The sequence below is a fragment of the Empidonax traillii genome, unplaced genomic scaffold, assembly GCF_003031625.1.
Source record: "Empidonax traillii isolate 1590-97213 ecotype Southwest subspecies unplaced genomic scaffold, ASM303162v1 scaffold1443:size107655, whole genome shotgun sequence".
Classification (NCBI taxonomy): Eukaryota; Metazoa; Chordata; class Aves; order Passeriformes; family Tyrannidae; genus Empidonax; species Empidonax traillii.
Window position 1 is genome coordinate 80615 of NW_020956636.1, and position 18593 is coordinate 99207.

The 18593-nt window shown below is 39.7% G+C and overlaps 1 protein-coding gene across 1 annotated transcript in view; it reads right to left on the bottom strand.

Annotated features, from left to right (window-relative positions):
* LOC114070124 (tensin-3-like) overlaps positions 1 to 18593 on the bottom strand; it is a 54398-nt gene that overhangs the window by 27421 nt on the left and 8384 nt on the right. The window contains exons 3-4 of the mRNA XM_027907347.1: positions 18193 to 18307; positions 18010 to 18093 (exon numbers count right to left, since the gene is read on the bottom strand). Of these exons, the coding sequence (XP_027763148.1) occupies positions 18010 to 18093; positions 18193 to 18307 (199 nt within the window). The remainder of the gene's footprint in view (positions 1 to 18009; positions 18094 to 18192; positions 18308 to 18593) is intronic.

Below are 18593 nucleotides of genomic sequence, written 5' to 3' on the forward strand. Positions count from 1 at the left end.
ACAAATCCAACAAAACTATTAGAACATAGTTATTAACATGCCCACACTAAAGTTTTCACAGCAAATTAGTGAAGTGGCTTTAGAGACAGACAATTCCATTCTTATCATGGTTTATCTCATAATGGAATTTCAGTTATTTGCATTGCTGAATATGTCAATTTTCATTAAATTGTAAAATAAACTGCAGCAGTTTTAGAGCAGAAAATAGAGAACCTAGGAATTAGAAGTATGTAAATTGGTTCTTTCAAAATGAATAGTAATACTTTCTCAGGCCAAATGCACAGAAAAACCAAGCACCTCTTAAGAAGAGAGAGTAAAATGTCTGCCCTGTTCTCCAAAGTTCATCAGCTATATAAAATTGCTTGAGATGTTGTAGATGCAGGTCTGGGTTGCCTGGGATGAACTCAAAAATGCAGCTCGTGTCTACTGACACATACAGTGCAAAGCCAAAGCACAGGGTGCAATGGTGAAGGTAGAGGGACAAACTGGAGCAAATACTGAATGAAAGAAGCAGAATCAACGAAGCTTGAGCCTGACTTTCCAACATTTCTGAAAAGCAAGCACCAAGACTTATCCATGGAATTTCTGATTCTGTGTTATGATCCTATCCACTATTCCTAAGGCAAAAAAGAGGGAAAGAAGAAGTCTGCACTCCCCTTTTCCTGTTTCAGTCCAGTTCCCTGGTACCAGCAGGCACCAGAAAGATCCCAATCTGTAGCTTTTGATGCCTGAGGTGTACTTACCCAGGAAAAAGACTGTAAGCAATCAAACTGATGTTTGTACTTTCTAACAAGTCTCACTTTGGTCCCACTCTTCTGCTGTCAGAAATAGACTGCCTGAATCTAACACTCTCGAACCTGTTCACTTTTCCAGTAACTTGCCTATAAGGAAAGACTAAACCCAGCTCACTGCAATCTGAATAGAAAAACAAAGGGCTGCTTTTTGGTTTTCAAGTAGTATAACTAAGCCATTTTTATTTTAAAATCAGAAAACGAATGATTTTTTCAGAAGCTGCTTTTAATAACCTGGAAATCTAAACAGATAAAACCAAACTCAGTTCAGTTTATCTTCAGTTCTGTTCAGTATCACAAAACAGGACTGGAAGGGAAAATCTCTGTTTTTTTCTTGATTTGTCTCCTGAGAACTGTGATTCAGTTACTCTCCTTTTAGGGCTGCAGTGATTACAAAGCATCTGCTGCTACTGCCTGAATAGAAAAAATGTTTGCATTAAGGCTGTAAGAATCAGGCTCTTTATTCTGGTGCATCCTGTACATCGTAACACACAACAGTTGGCTGCTCCGAGGTTTGATGGAAAATTCAGATCTAGAGTAAGAGAGTGAAAGTATTTTCCATGTACTGCCAGAATAAAGGAATTACTCTGCCAGTCCTAATGGCACAATAAACTGTTTTTCTCATTAAGCAAGAAAGGAGGAAAACCGTGTTTACAAAGGAAGACTTACGTTTACAAAGTCTGTGCATTTTTCACGTTTTGGAAAAGAAATTCAATGCTTTGATAACATTACTAAGAACTCCTCAGGGGAGGAAAAAAAGTCTGGACAGAGTTTTTGCATGCAGATAGCAATTATGTATGTTTCCGGCAGTCCCCATTTCTTCTATTTGTAAAAAGCCCACCACGACACACAAAAAATTAGAAGTCTTCCTCGGCAGAAAAGTGACTGCACAAAACTCTCCAGCCCGGCCTGGTGTCCTCCATCATTCCATCAGCGACAGCAGAAAATTCTCGTCCTGACAAAACTCCTCGTTCTGAGTTTCTCAGGAGACTCCCAACGTGGCTGCATCACCACAAAACCCAGAGTTCTCACCCCTGCTTCGTTTCTGCACATCTCGCAGCACCAGCAGCACCAGGCCGCACACTCCGGGCGGACCCTGCTCCCAGCGCGGCCTCGGCGGGCTCTGCCGGAGCCTGGTTCGGTTTATCCTCGGTTTATCCCCGGTTTATCCTCGGTTTATCCTCGGTTTATCCTCGGTTTATCCTCCCGCCCGCCGCTCCCTCTGCCCTCGGGGTCCCGTTTCGCGGCCGCTGCGCGGCCCGGCCAGGGCGGCCAGCCAAACCCCGGGCGGACAACCCGCCGGACGAGTTTTCAGACTAAAGGAAAACGCACAAAACACAAGGAGCTCGAGGAACCGCAGACCTACCTAAGGAAGCCATGGTAACAGCGGCTCTCCCGGGGGAGCTCAGGCTGCCCGCAGTCCTCCTGCCCCGCCGCGGCGCTGCATGCCGCACGGCCTCACCGCAGCGCGGCACCCACACACTCGGGGAGAGCTACTGCCCTCATCTGCCAGCACACTCGGGGAGAGCTACTGCCCTCATCTGCCAGCACACTTGGGAAAAGCTACTGCCCACAGCTGCCAGCACACTCGGGAAAAGCTCCTGCCCACAGCTGCCAGCACCGCCGCTCTCCCCCGCCTCTCAGAACTTCACCGCAAAAAGGGTTCCGGCGTCCGCAGCGAGAGAAACACAGGCTCCCGATCTTAATACAGCCACCCAGACGAAAACAGCCGGAGCTCACTTCACCCGGGCGGAAATCCACTGCCCGATTGTTTTTGGGCTCGGCTTGCTGCTCGCTCGGGTTCAGCTCTGCTGACTCCACCTCGTCTGGATGTGATTCCTTCCCCCGCCCCGCGCGGCTCCCTCACCGCCTCCTCCCCGCGCAGCGCCACAGCCCGGCAGGCACAGCAGCCGGGCCGGCACACAGGGCTCTTGTTTTACAGGGGAGTTTCGGCTGGTTGTGGTTTTTTTTTGTTCGGCTTTGCTTGGGGGGTTCCGTTGGTTTTTTTGGGGGGTAGGGTGTTCTGGGTTTTGTGGTGGTGGTCTTCCCCCACCATTTCCTCTGGCCTCACGGATCTGTTTCTTTCAGAGAGATGCAGGACACGGAACCGAGCACTGAAAGATCAGTGCTTTTTAATGTGGACCAAAGCCCAGCTGCTCTGTTATACCAAATTGGCTCAACTCTCTAGGATAAATTTAGCATCCAGAGCTCTGAATAACGTTTTGACTTGCCTCCCAAGATCTGTTTCACAAAACGCCACTTGTAACCTTACTGTATTGCATTCAACATACCCCATCAACTGTTTTGAGCGGGTTTTATTTACGGGTCAGGAAGATGAGTGGAAACACTGCAGCTCCACAATGAGCAGCACATTTCCTCCTCAGATTGTTTTTCAGTGCCCCAGTGCACCGGATTTTCTGAAAGGATGACTGTAGGAAATCACTAGGTACAGACAAAACCAAATATGACATTTAAAACTTTTCCATAACGAATAACTCTATTGCTTTCAAATTTCTACCAGCAACATATTTTGGATGTGTGTACTAAATTCTTTTGATAATTAAAGAATATACAAGTTGGCTTGATTATAGAGAGAAATGAGTCCTAGTAAACTAATTAGAATTTCCCTTTCTTCCACAGATGAAAATGTAAATCAAACTATTCCTTCATAAGAATATTCATTCCTACTACTGTTTTTCTTCATACCAGTTATTCCTAATTAAACAGGTTTCACAATGGTTGCACTAAGAAGACCCAAATAGCAAGGGTTAGTTGTGATATATACCATGATATCAGCTAAAGAGAAAAGAAAATCCTTGCCTCAGGGGCAGAACCAGTTATTAATGCAGCAGTCCAGAGCTGCCATCAGTTGCCTCAATTAATTCATTATACAACTACACTTTGTCTTGGATGCTTCCTGGCAGAAAAAGATGCAATCAAACAAAGTCTTCAAACTCCTATAAACAATAATTATTAGAGAAAATTGCTCTCCATAGCAAGCATTCCTGGCTCTGCGTAAAAAAGCAATGTAATCACAGGAATCTTTGGATATCTCATTTCCTTCCTGATTTTCAAACCTTGGAAGCTTTGCTTGTTTGGCTGTTTACACTTGCTGAATTAGAAGAGAACAAAGAAGATACATTTAACAAAGCAAATAATGGTCTGACACACCATACGAAGAAGGCTGCGATAAGTAAGGAAACATTATTTTCTGAAGTACTGTAGGGATGTAATACAAGCAGAAATTGGGTAATTAAAATTATGAATACACGAGTTTTGTCAACATTTATCAAATTCACCCTTTTTTTTTTTTCTTTTGCATGGATCCTTCTAACAGAATCAGGTTCAGTTATACTTGGCAGACTATTCATCAAGGAAATTAGGAGTTAGGAAGGGAAGGGCAGTGTTGGATGTCTTAGGTGAAGAACTTGTTGGGTTTAGGTGAGCACAGTTTGTAAGATAATGCCACCTCAAAAGGAGAAGGTCTGTTATTTGGCAAAGGAGAATTGGTTTCATGGCTGTTTCAAGGCACAGCACAGCAACAAGGATCAGTTCCTCCAACCTCTGCCAGGTGGTAGTATTTACTTACACAGTGAGTTCTCCCAGATTAAGTGCACAAGATTTCCAGTTTGATCAGAACCCATGACAGTGTAAGATCTATCCAAAGTAGCTAAAAATGCAGGGCTTCAATTGTAACACGTACCTTTCTCCAACAGGAACCCCTGCAGGAGGGGGGCTATGCCGTGGCCCTCATGCAAATTCAGCAAACGCTACACTTTGTGAAGGAATGTCATGCATTTCCCTGCTACTCCCATAATTGAGAGAAATGTGGGAGTCAATGTCAAGTGCTTGTGCATTTCAGATTTTGTCTACAAGGTGCCTGAATATAAATGGCTTTGTGAAATAACATGCCTAACTCAGGCATGGAAAAACACAGATTCATTTCGTTTTCTTCTCCTCTGCGAGAGGGAACAAATGTGAAGAGAAAAAAAGTGGAGGAGGAGAACAGCCTCTTAAAAAACATAGAAAAACATGACCTTTGGACTATAAACAAGTGCAACTGAATGTGTATTTCCTCTCTGCTCACATTCAACACTGGCAAGTCTGTAATTCTGAAACCGCAGAACATCTTTTACTTGTCAATGCAGTAGACAGACCTTTCCAGACACTCAAACACTTTAAAACTTTTATTTTTTGGAAAAAGTGTGTGCTCAAGCTGTACTTTGGGTTTTGGACCTTCTTTTTCAGCCTTCCCTTAAACTACATGGATTACTCCGGTACATCAGAGTCATGGAGTACTACATCATATAGTAGGAAGCCTCACCCTGGAAAAGTTGAAAACATTTCATGGAATCATAGCAAGAGAAGTTTCCAAGAAGTTTTCAAGAACCATTCCCATGGTTTTTTTGTTAATTTAACCTTTTCCAGACAAGGTGACTAGTGACATCTCAAAAATGCGCGCTTGACACATGCTCGGCTAACAAGCATCATCAGGTGTGTGTAAAATCAAACCAAATCTGCCAGACTGCCTGCTCATTCAATCCTGTATTTCTGTTAAACTGTTGGTAAGTTTCTGCCAATGGCTTATCTCTTACATCCTCAGAAGAAGCAAAAATTAGTGGTCAACTTCTCAGCTTCAGATTCTTCTGGTTTTGTATATATATGTAAGATATTATTCCTCTGTATTTCAAGGAACGCATTCACAGAGAGGTAACTGTCAGATTTATGTGGGGAAATGCATGACTTTTCCCACTGAAAGGGAAAAAAACAAACAACCAAACCCTCTAAAACTTAGTGCTTTAGCAATCTCTCACATAATCAATTTTTCAGTGGTTCTTAGTGAAGAAGAAAAAGGGGGAAAATCACCAAACCAAACCACCACCACCCACCAGGGTATTATCAGGGTGTATTTCAAACCTAATTGAAGAGGCATATCTGCTTTGAGATGTGATCAAGTGACAACACTGGATTTAAAAACACATTTTTCCCACATAATATTTGATTATGTAAACAATATTTTTTGGCATTTATAACTTCAGAATTACACAGTTTATTTTACTCCCTGAATTTTAGAATTTCAAGCTCTTACAGATACCAGTGAACATAACAAAAATCTGTTATCAGCACCCTTGGAAGTGCCATCATTTTTTTCAGCTAATAGGTGCATATTCCAAGTACAGTCAGTTAGTTTGGATGGCAAGTATAAAAAAACCTCACATAAATAAATAGCAGATAATGCTACTGCTTTCTCTCGAGAGAAAATGTCTTTGGACTAGAGCTACAGGAAGGATGCAAGCTGCAGGCTGTACAATTAAACTTTCGGATGTATTGTTGCTGAATGAAATTCAAAGCCCTGGGCACAACCCCGGGCTGGCGTAATAGATAGGAAACACAAGCCTTGGAAGAATCACATTCATTTGGTCACCTAAGGCTAGGTAATAAACACTGCACAAGGGAGATTTTATGCTGCTGTAGAAAGCTTACGATTGCCAGCCAAAGGAATATTTTTACACAAGTTTCACACTTACATACTGCAAGCGGTCTAACGGAGTTAGCCCTTTATCCCTGCCAAAGAACTCCTTTAAATCAGGCCACAGATCTGAATTTAAGTTTTCCTCCTGTGAGAAGTCTGTTCTATTCTAATTTGTATTAAATAGTAATACATATGAACTAAGCCAGAAATAGAAATTTAGCTCAAAAGCATCTTAGTTTTCAGACTTGCATAGGAAAGCCTAGTTCAAGTCCTGCTGATAATCATGCAGAACAGGAAGATGACCTTGGACGTCTTCCGAGACACATGAATTCTTTAACTGGCCATTAGATTTGCAGGGAAAAAGTTCCTCCTTATAAACACAATATAGAAAATGTCTAGTATTTAGGTTCAGTTGGTAGAAAATGAAGACAATCAAGCTTGTAAATACTACTGGCTTTAACAGCATGACTACGCAGACCTGTTGTCATAGTTTTTACATACCAGCCAGCCCCTGGCGCTGAGGATGGTTTTGTCCAGGTGGATTTCCAGAGAAAAAAGCCAATCACAAGTTTAGTAACGCCTTTGCTAATTACATATTTAAGAACACGAAAGAGGAGCTGGTTACGCAGTTGAAATTAGGAAGAGTAGCCATGTAGGAGCAGTGGCAGGCCCCAAGTAGGGGCCAGGCCCCCTCCTCCCCCAGCCTTGGGCTGGGGGCAAGTGTAGCACTGAAGCCCCCCTTCTCTCCTGTAAGAGAGCAGAAAAAAACCCCAAACTTTAGAAAAGGACTAACTACTTGGACAAGAAACACTGCAAAAAAATCCCGGTAAAGAGGTAACGAAGTATTCAAAGCCAAAGCTGCAGCAGGAGAGAGAAGTTGAAAGGGGGGGCTGTTTCTCCACCCCCCCCCCCTCTCTCTTCAACAGAGAAAAGACTGAAAAATAAAACCCTGCCACCTGTGGAAGTTTGTTAGGGTAAGGAGACCCCCATGCTGCTCGTAGAAGAACCTACACTAGAGTAAGTTGATGCATGAGGAAGCCAAGACTTCATGAGAAGGCCTGAAATAAAGCAAAGTCCTGTTGAAGATTTGTGACCCTGAGAGAGACGAAGCTATCGCTGGAGCAAAACGGCTCGGATAAGTTCGGGATCTCAGTGAGAGATCCATGCTGCTGTTAAAGATTTGTGACCCTGAGAGAACCTATGCTGGAGCAGGAACGGCTCAGATGGAATGTTGGGATCCGAGTAAGGAATCCATGCTAGACCCATGTCGGAGAAGTCTATCAAGGACTGTTCTCCCATGGGAAGAGACCTCACAGGAAACAGAGGTGGACTCAAAAACCATTATCCCCTGTGACCCTGTGGTGAAAATCCATAGTAGGCAAGTGTCCCCTTGCAGTCCATGGAAGACCTTCAAGACCTGAATAACCCCCCAGCCTCCAGTCTTAGCCCAGGAGGGGGGTAGGCCCAACCCTAACACTGATACAGAAAAAGAGAAAGAGAAATAGTTCCAGCTGCGACAAAAAAGAGTTGTCGTCCTAAAAATAACAAAAAAAGCTTTAGAGTGCTGTAAAGTTATTGAAATAACTTAAAACTCCAAAATTAGAAAATGAAACTGCTTCTCCTCCTAGACTGATAAAAGAGAAAAATATTTCTATAAATACATAGTACTTTTACCTAATTAGAATTATTATAAATGTAATTCTTTAATTTTCTTACTAGTAATAAATATTATTTTCCCCAACCAAGTCTCTTTTGTCTTCATAAACCTTCTCTCAGCTAATAGTAACTGTGTAAAGAGTGTGAGAGCAAATTAACGCAGAACAGAACCACAACATTTTTAGTGAAAAATGCAAGCAAAGACTGCCCAGAAAGACAGCAGCCAAATCAAACCACGACACCTGTCAAGACCTCAGTGGCCACTCGATTGAAGTCACAGTATTTGCTTTGCTGTTTGCAATGCTGATGCCCACGATACTCACAGCTCTCAGCACGGGGTGGTGAGAGTAGGAGGAGGATTCCCCAGACCGTAAAGCTCTAGAGCTGTGGCCATCAGTGCTGACACTCCCTTGCTTTGATATTATTTTCTGGTGACCTCAGGCCTTTTCTGACCAGCTTTTCCTCTCAGAGTAACCCAACCTGAAGTATCCCAAATGCATCAATTTCCTGAATTACATCAGAAGACACTTATTTGACAGGCATGTATTTATGAGTCTCTTACTGCATCTATTTGCTAAGCTAACCCTGGTGCTTAGCAATGATCCAAGCAGAGTGCTTGTATAGTATTGCTGCCTGACAGAGCAAATACAAATGGGAATGAAATCTGTAGAACAAATACTGAGTAGAGAGGACATGTTTTGAACATATTCTAGGTTCTCTATTTTGTTTTCTAATGTTCTCTTAAGCTTTGTTTTCTTTTTCAAACAGCCTTTATCATTCCATTACCAAAATATTTGTGGCGATTGAACATAGGTGGGAAGAGTTCTTAAATTTCTAAACTGCCACTCAGACACAGAAATAAATGGCAAGATAAAAGAAACAAAATCTAAGCACAGCAGAAACATTAACATTATACTTTGCTGTTTCACATATTACTGAGTTTCTTCTTATAATTTCAAGAGATGTGGTTCTCCTTACTTACATAGGGGTTCTCCTTACTTACATAGGTCTCAGCTTTCATTAAAACCCTTACTAATATACCTTAGTACTATGTAGTTTTATCAGCTGAGTGTGTCATCTCCCAGTTGGGCATCACATCAGTTTGCAGAGAATTACAGCCAAAAGGCACCCTTCAAAAGCATCAGATCAAAGGGATTAATTCTCTTTTAACCAAGTATAAAAGTATCCAAATAAAACCAATGAAAAAAGAAAGCTGCAACTGATGTGTAACCTCAAGCTATTTTTAAAATGCTCCCACTGTTTTCCAGAACAAAATCTTCAGGTAACATTTTGATGTGATCAAGAGTATAATGGATTTATAATCTAATGCATCCTGTCTTAGAAAAGCTAGGAGTTTCATCTATTCTCTGCCCTCAACAGAGGGCTACACTCAAGAGGGTTCTTGAGAGCTCAGGAAAAAATGAACCATTTCTTGACATAATTTATTCCAATTTTTGCATTAAACAGTTCTAACAAAGTAAACACGATATAAAATTGGCCATCCTATCATTCAACTTTCATGTATTAGTGGGTTAATATATACAAATGAAAGCTCTGCTTGGCTCCAGTAATTAAATATATCTGAATGAATGTTCCCTTAGGCTTTTTATACTTTTCATTAACTTGTTCTCCATTTATCTTCAAAGAAAAAAAAAAAATCTGAATATTATAAAAGATAATAACGAGAAATTACAAAAGTTTTCAGGTTTTTTGAAAGCAGTAAAATTCATATGACGCACTTTATCTTCTTAGAGAGATTATAGACTTCTTTATATTAAAATTTTTATTCCCTAGAATTTTTCTGGTATACAGATCAATTCAAGGATTCCAGTGACTATCCCACAGATTCAGAACATCTCAACTGCAGGACTGCATTATCTTCATAGCTGTTTTATAAACCAACAGCAAAGAATTTCATTCTCATTTACCCTCCAATGAAAATGTAAATGAAATTTCATTTCATTTCTCGAAGCTTTCTTACAAAATTCTTAAAGCAGTGTGAGAGCACTGACACAAACAGAATATTCAGGAAATCCAATTACAATAGTGGGTATAATCTAGCAGTGTGACTGAAATACTGAGATTGCCTTCACATCGTTTTTCTTGAAGTGCTATAGATGCACTACTATTTAGACTCTAATTTTATTTATACCCCAGTCAGCTTTTAACACAGTGTTTGATGAAGGATTGAGAAAAACCAAGAATCTACTCTGCTTTGTGCACTAATTCTTAACATACCATCATTACATCCCTTAGCCCCAGCTATAGTGACTCTGCTCCTCCCCAGTTTCCTTCCTGCTGTTTCTCCCCCAACACACACACATAGTTTGTTCCTCTCCACTTTTTTTTTTTTTCCCTCCAGTTTTACTATGGCAAGTACTAGGTCAGTGCCAAACCTTCTGGGAATGGAGGAGAAAAATTCAATGTACCTGTAGCCCCTCAGGGATCCTAAAGTCACTTGGGAAAAAAAAAATGTGTGTACATATTAGAGAAATTTCATATATCACGTTTTTAGAGCAGGGGGTGGTAGAAGATGGCAGGTGGCAGGAGGTAATAATAAATTGAAGCAAATTGACAAATCCAAAGACTATTAAAAGAATTGTGTGATTTTTCAAGGCTTTTTGACACTACTAGTTTTGCGGAGAGAAAGGGAGGAAGCACACAAGTCAGCTCTCAACATATACTCCTGGTGATTAGATGATAATCATGCTTGGTGACAATATGCTGACCATAATAGCATGTGTCTTACGCAAAACTTCATCCAGGTTTTTCTTAGTTATTAACTCCTTTTGCAAAAAGGCAGTTGTTTCATTTTCAATTCACAGTGTTAGGAAAAGTTAGTCAAGGCCAAACAAATATCAGACAGATTGCATTAAAAATGAAGTGCCCCAAATAAGGGATGAGGTCTACAGGCTGTGTCTTCTTGAAGAAGAACCTATCAGCAGTTATTTGCTTTAATGGTACTAGTGTGGGATCATGGAGCAGTCAGACTTGTTGAGGTACCATTGATGAGAGACTTATAACATGTAAGAGACTTTTAAGATGTTCTGATCTAGAAACCTTATTGTATATGAATTTCCACAGGACAACATTTTTGTCATAAGATCTGCCATTCTTCTAATGCAGTTCAGCATTTGAGTGGATGAGAAAGTAGAGAGCCTATTTCTCTCCATTTAGGGTCCCCCCCACTTAGATACTCATTTCCCTCGGAAAAGTTAATTCACATTTGCTGTTTTAGGCAGATTTCGTATAACTGTGTCTTGGTTCAAATGGATAATGCAGAGAGAGCCCTTTTTAGGGCGAGTCTCTGTTCTCTGATTTACTTATCAATCAGCACTCTCCCCATGTGGAATGAAAAGGCATCCATTAAAACCAAGAAAATAAAGCAATGTGAATACTTGCACAGGAAATTAAACATGCACTATAAAACAGAAAGTCTTTCCAAACCAGTATCTGATTCTTTCTCCAAAGGACAGGACACCATTTAAGGCTCATTCTGATCTGTGATCACAGTGTTTCGATCAAGATGAAAATCCTGCTACAAAAGTGAGGGGAAAGGAAAAGAAGAGAGTGAACAGCTTCACAACATCTCTTCAATGCAATCTCTGAAGCACCTAATTATCTTCTTTTTTTTTTTTTTTTAATTCTGCAGGATTATAGAGAAGCTGCACATGGAATTATGTACAAGTGCATTAAATTATGCATTCTGTGAGCACAGTATTTTCCACGACCACCTGTAGCACATGAATTTTTCTCACGTTCAACGTGACGTTCAACATGTAGGTCACAGCAGACCCAGTCTCTTTGCAGACGTTTAGCTCACAGGACTGTAAGAACATTTCACCATGAAATATCTTTGTCTTGACATAAGCATCAAGCTTCAAGAATTTTTGAATCTGTGACCAGGTACAACATTGGCTACAAAACAAAATGCATTCATGTTTCAGAATATTTTATCAAACTACAGTATCCAAAATCAATGCAAGACAGAGTATACTTCAGAGAACGAGCTTTCTTATGAAAATTCAGTAAAAAGAATGGCCTAATTGTAAACTTTAACGTATCAGCCAAAGAAAACACATTTATATTGTCCCACTGCTTTATCATCACATACTATCTTCCATGGATTTGGCACTACCTAGTTTTTTATATTCTGTTATGTATAATTGTGTTCCTTTCTCCTCTGAATCAATGACATGTTAGAATGTTTACTGAGTAGCTAAAATATGCACAGTTTTTTCAAAGTTTCATTTAGAAACACATAACATAGCTGTAAAAAACCTGTCCATATGTAGCTAGCTAAATTGATTAACATCTAAATATTTCATCTCTAAGCCAGAGAATAAAGCTTTGGGATGTTAAGCAGTGTGAACTGGGAGACTACCTCCCATGAAAATCTTACCCAAAGAGAGTGGGGGGAAAAAAAAAAGTTAAATTAAAGCTGATTACCAAACAGCTCAGTTGTAGACACTTAAAGTATTTTGGTTAATATCAAAATCAGGCACTAAAAGCAGGCATAGGCTACAAGTACTTTGAGTTATTTTCTATTTTAATTTGATTCTTCTGTTACAGGATATTTTCCACCGTTCTGATTAATATAAACTAAATTAAATAGTTAAGTTTTTCAGCATATGAGACATAATATTATTACCTTTACTGCGAATTTGGACTACCAGAGTGAAATCACTGATAATAAGCAATGTTTATTTCTCTGCAGACCAAACAAATACAAATTTTCCATGTCTGTATTTGAAAGATACGTGAAGAACTGTACTATAATCAGCAGTACATAGGGAGGGAGGTTTGTGACAATGAAGACTTGAAAATGCATCAAGTCATCTCCAAACTTCATGCAACAAAACCTCTGCAGAAAGGCTAGTTTTATTGAGGCCTCAATGAAAGTAAACCAGGGACAAAAGGTGTGACACAGATCATAGCACATTATACTGACTTCAGTGCTTGCAACAGCCAAGAAGTGGTCTCTGACATTTAGGATTAAGCTTCACAGTATTCCCCATGCTCTTTCTGGATGACTTCATTAAGTTCATGCTGATAGAATCCAAATAGGAGAACTGAGTCCTTTCCTGCTTGCTCCTGAAGCCTATGGAGGCTTCTCAAGCACTAGTAAATGGTGTATTTATAATAATTCAGAAACATAAGGTGTCTAATTACAAAAATATTGTGTAGATGAACACAATATTTAGCCACGAGATAAACGTGTCAAGGTCAATTTCAGGGCAATGAAAAACGTAACTCTGTATATCTGCTTTGTATTAAACATCATAAATTTCCTGTCTCTACTTGTATTTTTTTATTTCTCGTTAAAGCCTCAACAAACAAATGAAAAACCACAAGACTAAACAAAACCCCAACCCCCCCCCCCAAAAAACCCCAAACCCAAAATCACAATAGCAAAAACCAAAATGCACCTTTGTTTCCAGTAGGACAGAGCTTATGATAACCATCCACATAAGTGGATGCACTCTTGTTCTAAGCAAATAAACCCAGATGTCTGGAAAAGTTCCATACCTATTACTTGATTTGGCCATGTATATCTTAATATAAACAGGTAAGAGGAGGAGAGAAAAGCAGGTATAAATCAATATTATATGAAAGCTTTTAACACCGTGGAGAAAGTTTTTGCCCATCATAAACAGGCAATTTTTTCCTTTCACAAATTAGTTTCACTTTTATTCCCAATGCTACTGATTCTCCTGACATACACAAAACATTTTCAGTCTAGAACCCTGAGATTCTTTTAATCAAACAATTAAGCAGTATGTTTTGTTTCCCTTGCAACTCAATGACTGGAAGAAATTGTAACTCTGGAATAACAGTATGAAACTACAACAGTATAAAATCCTAATCAGTAATACATTTATGAAGCAATGAGGATATCCATCAGGTTGTGGCTCTGCCTTCCAAGAGATTTGAAAACACTCATCACTACTGGATGATGTAACAGAGTAAACCTATGTTAGTCACAGACTAACATAAGAATTGAGGATTACAATCTCTCTGTTAGATAAAAACAGACTGTAGGAGAAAAATTGTGGAAATAATGCAGTGTCTGGTCTGGAAGAGTTCCATGACAGCATGAGGAGAAAAGATGACATTTTAAAAAATTTTAGAACAGATGCAGCTCATACACGAGCTTTGAGTACAGTACCTAGGCTAAGCTCCACAGAGGATGAAAAGGCAAGGCCTTACATGTTTGAAGGCTCCAAGATCCTTCCTACCAGCACCAATACTATCATTCCATCATATGTACTGCTTGAACTACACAAGATTACTTGCCTGTTTAGAAGAGATGGAGAAACGAGGCTTCGTGTCTTCTGCTTCTCCATACACTGATAAAGGGTTATGGACAATCTTCCACTGTTCCACATATCCCTGCTTTCTGTTGCAAGACAGTGCCTGTTTGTGAATGGATATTTTCTCCGAAGTTCTGTCTAAGCTCTGGCCAGGGCTGAAAAAGGGGCAGCTCCTCACATCTAGCCTGAGGGGTGGAGTGGCAGGGCGGTTACCCAGAGCTCTGTGCTCTGTCAAAGAGCCTGCTATGCTTTTATTTGTTACTTCCATATACAAAGAGACTTCAATTAGCTGTATACTGTCTGAGACAAGAGAGCCTTTATAAGCTTCAAAATGGACTACAAGTACTGTTTCTGTTCCTTCACTAATGTGTGGGACTCTCCCTCCCATGGGATATACAACAGCTATTGTGATATTCAAGAGAGCTGTATCGGAGTTCTACCTGGAGCCCTGCTTTTACATGGGGTATTTATAAAACTAGCTAATTTATAGACCACTCAAGTTTGTCTCAAGAAACAAGGTAAGGTATCTTTCAAAAGATAATTCATAATGAACTCTGTGGGTGCTGTATTACTTTCAAGCTATGTAAAGAAAGTAAAAGGGTGATGAACCCCCGTTCACCAGCACTCTCTGAGTCCGACCATCAGCCAGTTCCTAACTGAGCACAGAGTGTCCCTGTCCAAGCCATGGACTGCCAGCTTTTTCAGGACTGTGCTGTGGGAGACTGTGTCAAAGACTTTGCTGAAGTCCAGGTAGACATATCTACAGCCTTCCCCTCATCCATCCACCAGGTGGGTCACCTGATCATAAAAGGATATCAGGTTGGTCAGGTAGGAGCTGCCCCTCTTAAATCCATGCTGGCTGGCTCTGATCCCTTGTCCATCCTGTAGGTGCTGTGTGATTGCACTCAGGATGATCTGCTCTGTAACCTTGCCAGGCACCGAGGTCAGGCTGACAGGCCTGGAGTTTCCTTGGGTTAGGGCGTAGTTAATGAAAGGGAGACAGATACATAACACCACTTAACTAATTTTGCCTAGCAAAGTGTTTTCACCTGAAAAGAAAATTAGAATTCTAGGGATATCAGAGCACCATTTCATACAAGGTTTTATAAGGCTTTATTAAAGACCATGCCCTTCAATAAACAGCTTAAAAATCAGATGCATTCAAGATACAAGACACAAAGTTTACAAGAATAACTTAAGGAAGAACACACAGTTTTATCATTTTTGTACATATGGACTGGATGTCACTGCAGTTCTTGACTACAGAATATAAAAACCCACGTATTGTTCTTTTAAAATGTATACTTTTGCGCTTTTCTAAACCCACAGCAGAATCCCTTGGTAAGTGCTAACTACACTGAATACTATTCTCCACAGGGAAACGGGGAGGAAATAAGACAGTAATATATCCAGATAATTGGTAACCAGGTTACAGCATCCTCATTACCAATGTGGAACACAGATAAGCAGCAAAGCAGAGATGCAGCACAAAGCAATTTTGAATTCAGCGGTGATCTGAACTGAGACAAAAGGGGCAATAATCTTAATGGCAGAAATTAGTCCATGACTCCAAAGGCCTTAATCTGTTGAAAATCTCCAAAGAAATTTGGTAAAACTCCCAAATTTTACCAAGGGAAAAAAAAAAAAAAAAAAAAAAAAAAAAAAAAAAAAAAAAAAAAAAAAAAAAAAAAAAAAAAAAAAAAAAAAAGACCACGTTAGTATTTAAAAGAGCAAGGCTGCAAAGGAAAGTACTAAAAACTGGGGCTTTTAAGAACTCCTGCAAAATGCACACTGTTAGAGTCACCTTTATTGCATATGCACTAAAGCAGGTTCAACCACCAGAAAAGCTGCTTCTGTTCCCTTCAGATTCTTGGTCTCATTCAGCACACAAAACACAACACTCTTGGCTCTGAGCACAGCTTAGGGATTGGTAGCAGAAATAATAAGTAGTCTTCTTCACTTCTTGCCGAAGTCAGAAGGCACCAAAGCAAATAGATACAGTAAATACTTATGGTAGATACAGGCAATAAATAAAGAGTAGTGAAGGTGAAAGAGAGAAAATTATAATAATACTTAAAGTAAGATTCTAATTTGCCTCTGACAATAGAGGTTTCTGTGCTCTGGTGGGAAAAGTTACCCAATCAACATTCCTTAGAGATGCTTGCTAACAGTGAATTGCATGTTTTTTACCTGACCCACCTCATACACCTTTAACCTTAGTGTCCAAGTACATTTATGTTTCCACATAAAAGACAAGCCATACGGAGATGAGCACTTAACTTGCAGCATTCAGTGCACTTTGAGCCTCATGTTTAAAGGGGCATTCTCCTTTGGTCTAAGCTAGAGTAATTGTTTTCAGTGTTCCATTAAGTGAGTATCTAAGCCCAACATTTGAGAGATGACACATTTAGAATAAAGCAGGAGAATCAAAATAGAGAAAGACACTGAAAGCCAAAAGCTTTTCCAAGGTAAATCCTAACAACATTGATGGAAACCATTTAACAAGAAGGTGTTCAGTAGATTAACCTATAACTGATTTGCTGAAGCTGTTCTCAGGAGGATATCTACCACTATTATTTAAGAGTTGGGAGAGTAAAGGGCAAAGCCACAGCAACTGAACCATAAAGAGATGTCTTGAACTGAGTAGAAGATTCTTTTATTACTAAAGATAATTTTATTCTGTGTTGATGTTATTTGATTTTGACAACTATTAAATGAGGCACATTAAACAGGAGAGTGGTTTGGGTTTTTTTTTTAAGTCAAAACTGCAAAACTATTATTGCATCAAAATCCATCATCAAATTTAATGAAAACTCTACTATCAAGAACCTGCCTGAGAAGACAGTCACAGCCTAAGCAATAAAACTATATCTATATATAAATTTTCATTTTACATCTTCTACTGAATAAAATTTAAATGAATGTCTGTGATTTTTATTCAGGTTTTAAACAAATTAGTTGGCTTCCTTCTATGTCCAGCACTTTCTGTGCAAACTCTCGAAATACATTTTTCTTTTAAATCTTAAGTGTTTTCAAATAATTTTGCACAAAAAAGGTTAAAGGTAGCAGCTTAGCTGCTATTTTCAGCAGCAAAGAATTAAGGCTTCAAAAATAATCCTTAATTAATAAAATTCATAGCTGGATCATATTAAATCTTTAACTGTATAATCATCTGCTAATAAGTACTTTTCCACGCTCGCGGTTTTTACAAACTGTATTGTGGCAAAAAGCCCATCCAGAACATTCATTCCTTTGATTAAGGATCTCCTTCACTTGAGCAGGCCAAGCTGTCTTGTAAGCCTCACTTGCCTGGGGAGATAGCAGGAATGATATCACACCTCATTCCTCAGATGGAGACAAAACCTACTTAAAATCACAGGGAACTCAAGTTTCCTGACAGTAGTAATTCAACATTATCAAATATCAGCAGAGAGATCGTGGACCAGTAAAACCACGCAAACAGATCAAGAGAAGAGCAAGATTTCTTCTTGTGGCTGTGATGCAGCTGCCTAATTGCTCCACGCTGATTTTGGACACTGAATGTGAACATGGGGACCCCCTGTTGGCAATTAAAATCTGGATGGCATTAAATCATTCTTGGATGATTTTTCATTATTTACTTCTTTTGGTATGATTAAAACAGGACTGCTAAAATCTGTTTCTCTTACATGTCTAAATTCACCATTTGTCTGTCCTATTTATAAACCCCTGTTGTGTTTGTTGCCTGTATACACAGTTCATTTTCACATTATTTAGGAGGAAGGGGGTATCTTACCAGGAATGGTTCTGTACAGCTCAGCCGGGCTGCTGACATTTTGGCTGGAGAGAATCCGCTGATGGTATAGTGGAGGTGCTGTCACTAAGGGAGAAGAAAAAGGGCAGTTCCTCTTCAGTAACAGCTAAAATGTTAATAGTGATATTAAAATGAATAAATGAATAGAGACAAACATTTTCTTACCATATGTCATCTCTGGTGACAGGGAAAAAACTGGCATGGATGTGACAGATTCCTTTCCATTTTCTGTTGTGGAGAAGATTTCTCCACCTATTTCATCTTGACAATTTACAACCATCTAAGAAAAGGCACAAAAAAGCAAAATTACGATGTGAAAATTCTCACTTAACCCTACAGTGCAGTGGGGCATCCTTCATCAAATTACAGCAGGTTTCTGTAATCAAATATAATACGATCTACTGTTCCAGCAGAGAGATCTTGGAACACTGAAAAACATGCAAACACACAGAATAGATAGGAGCAGGATGTCCTTGAACACTGAATTGCATTTCTGAGGTAACTGCAGTCATTTGTTCTTGCCATGATGCAACTGCCCGATTGCTTCACGTTGATTTTGGACACCG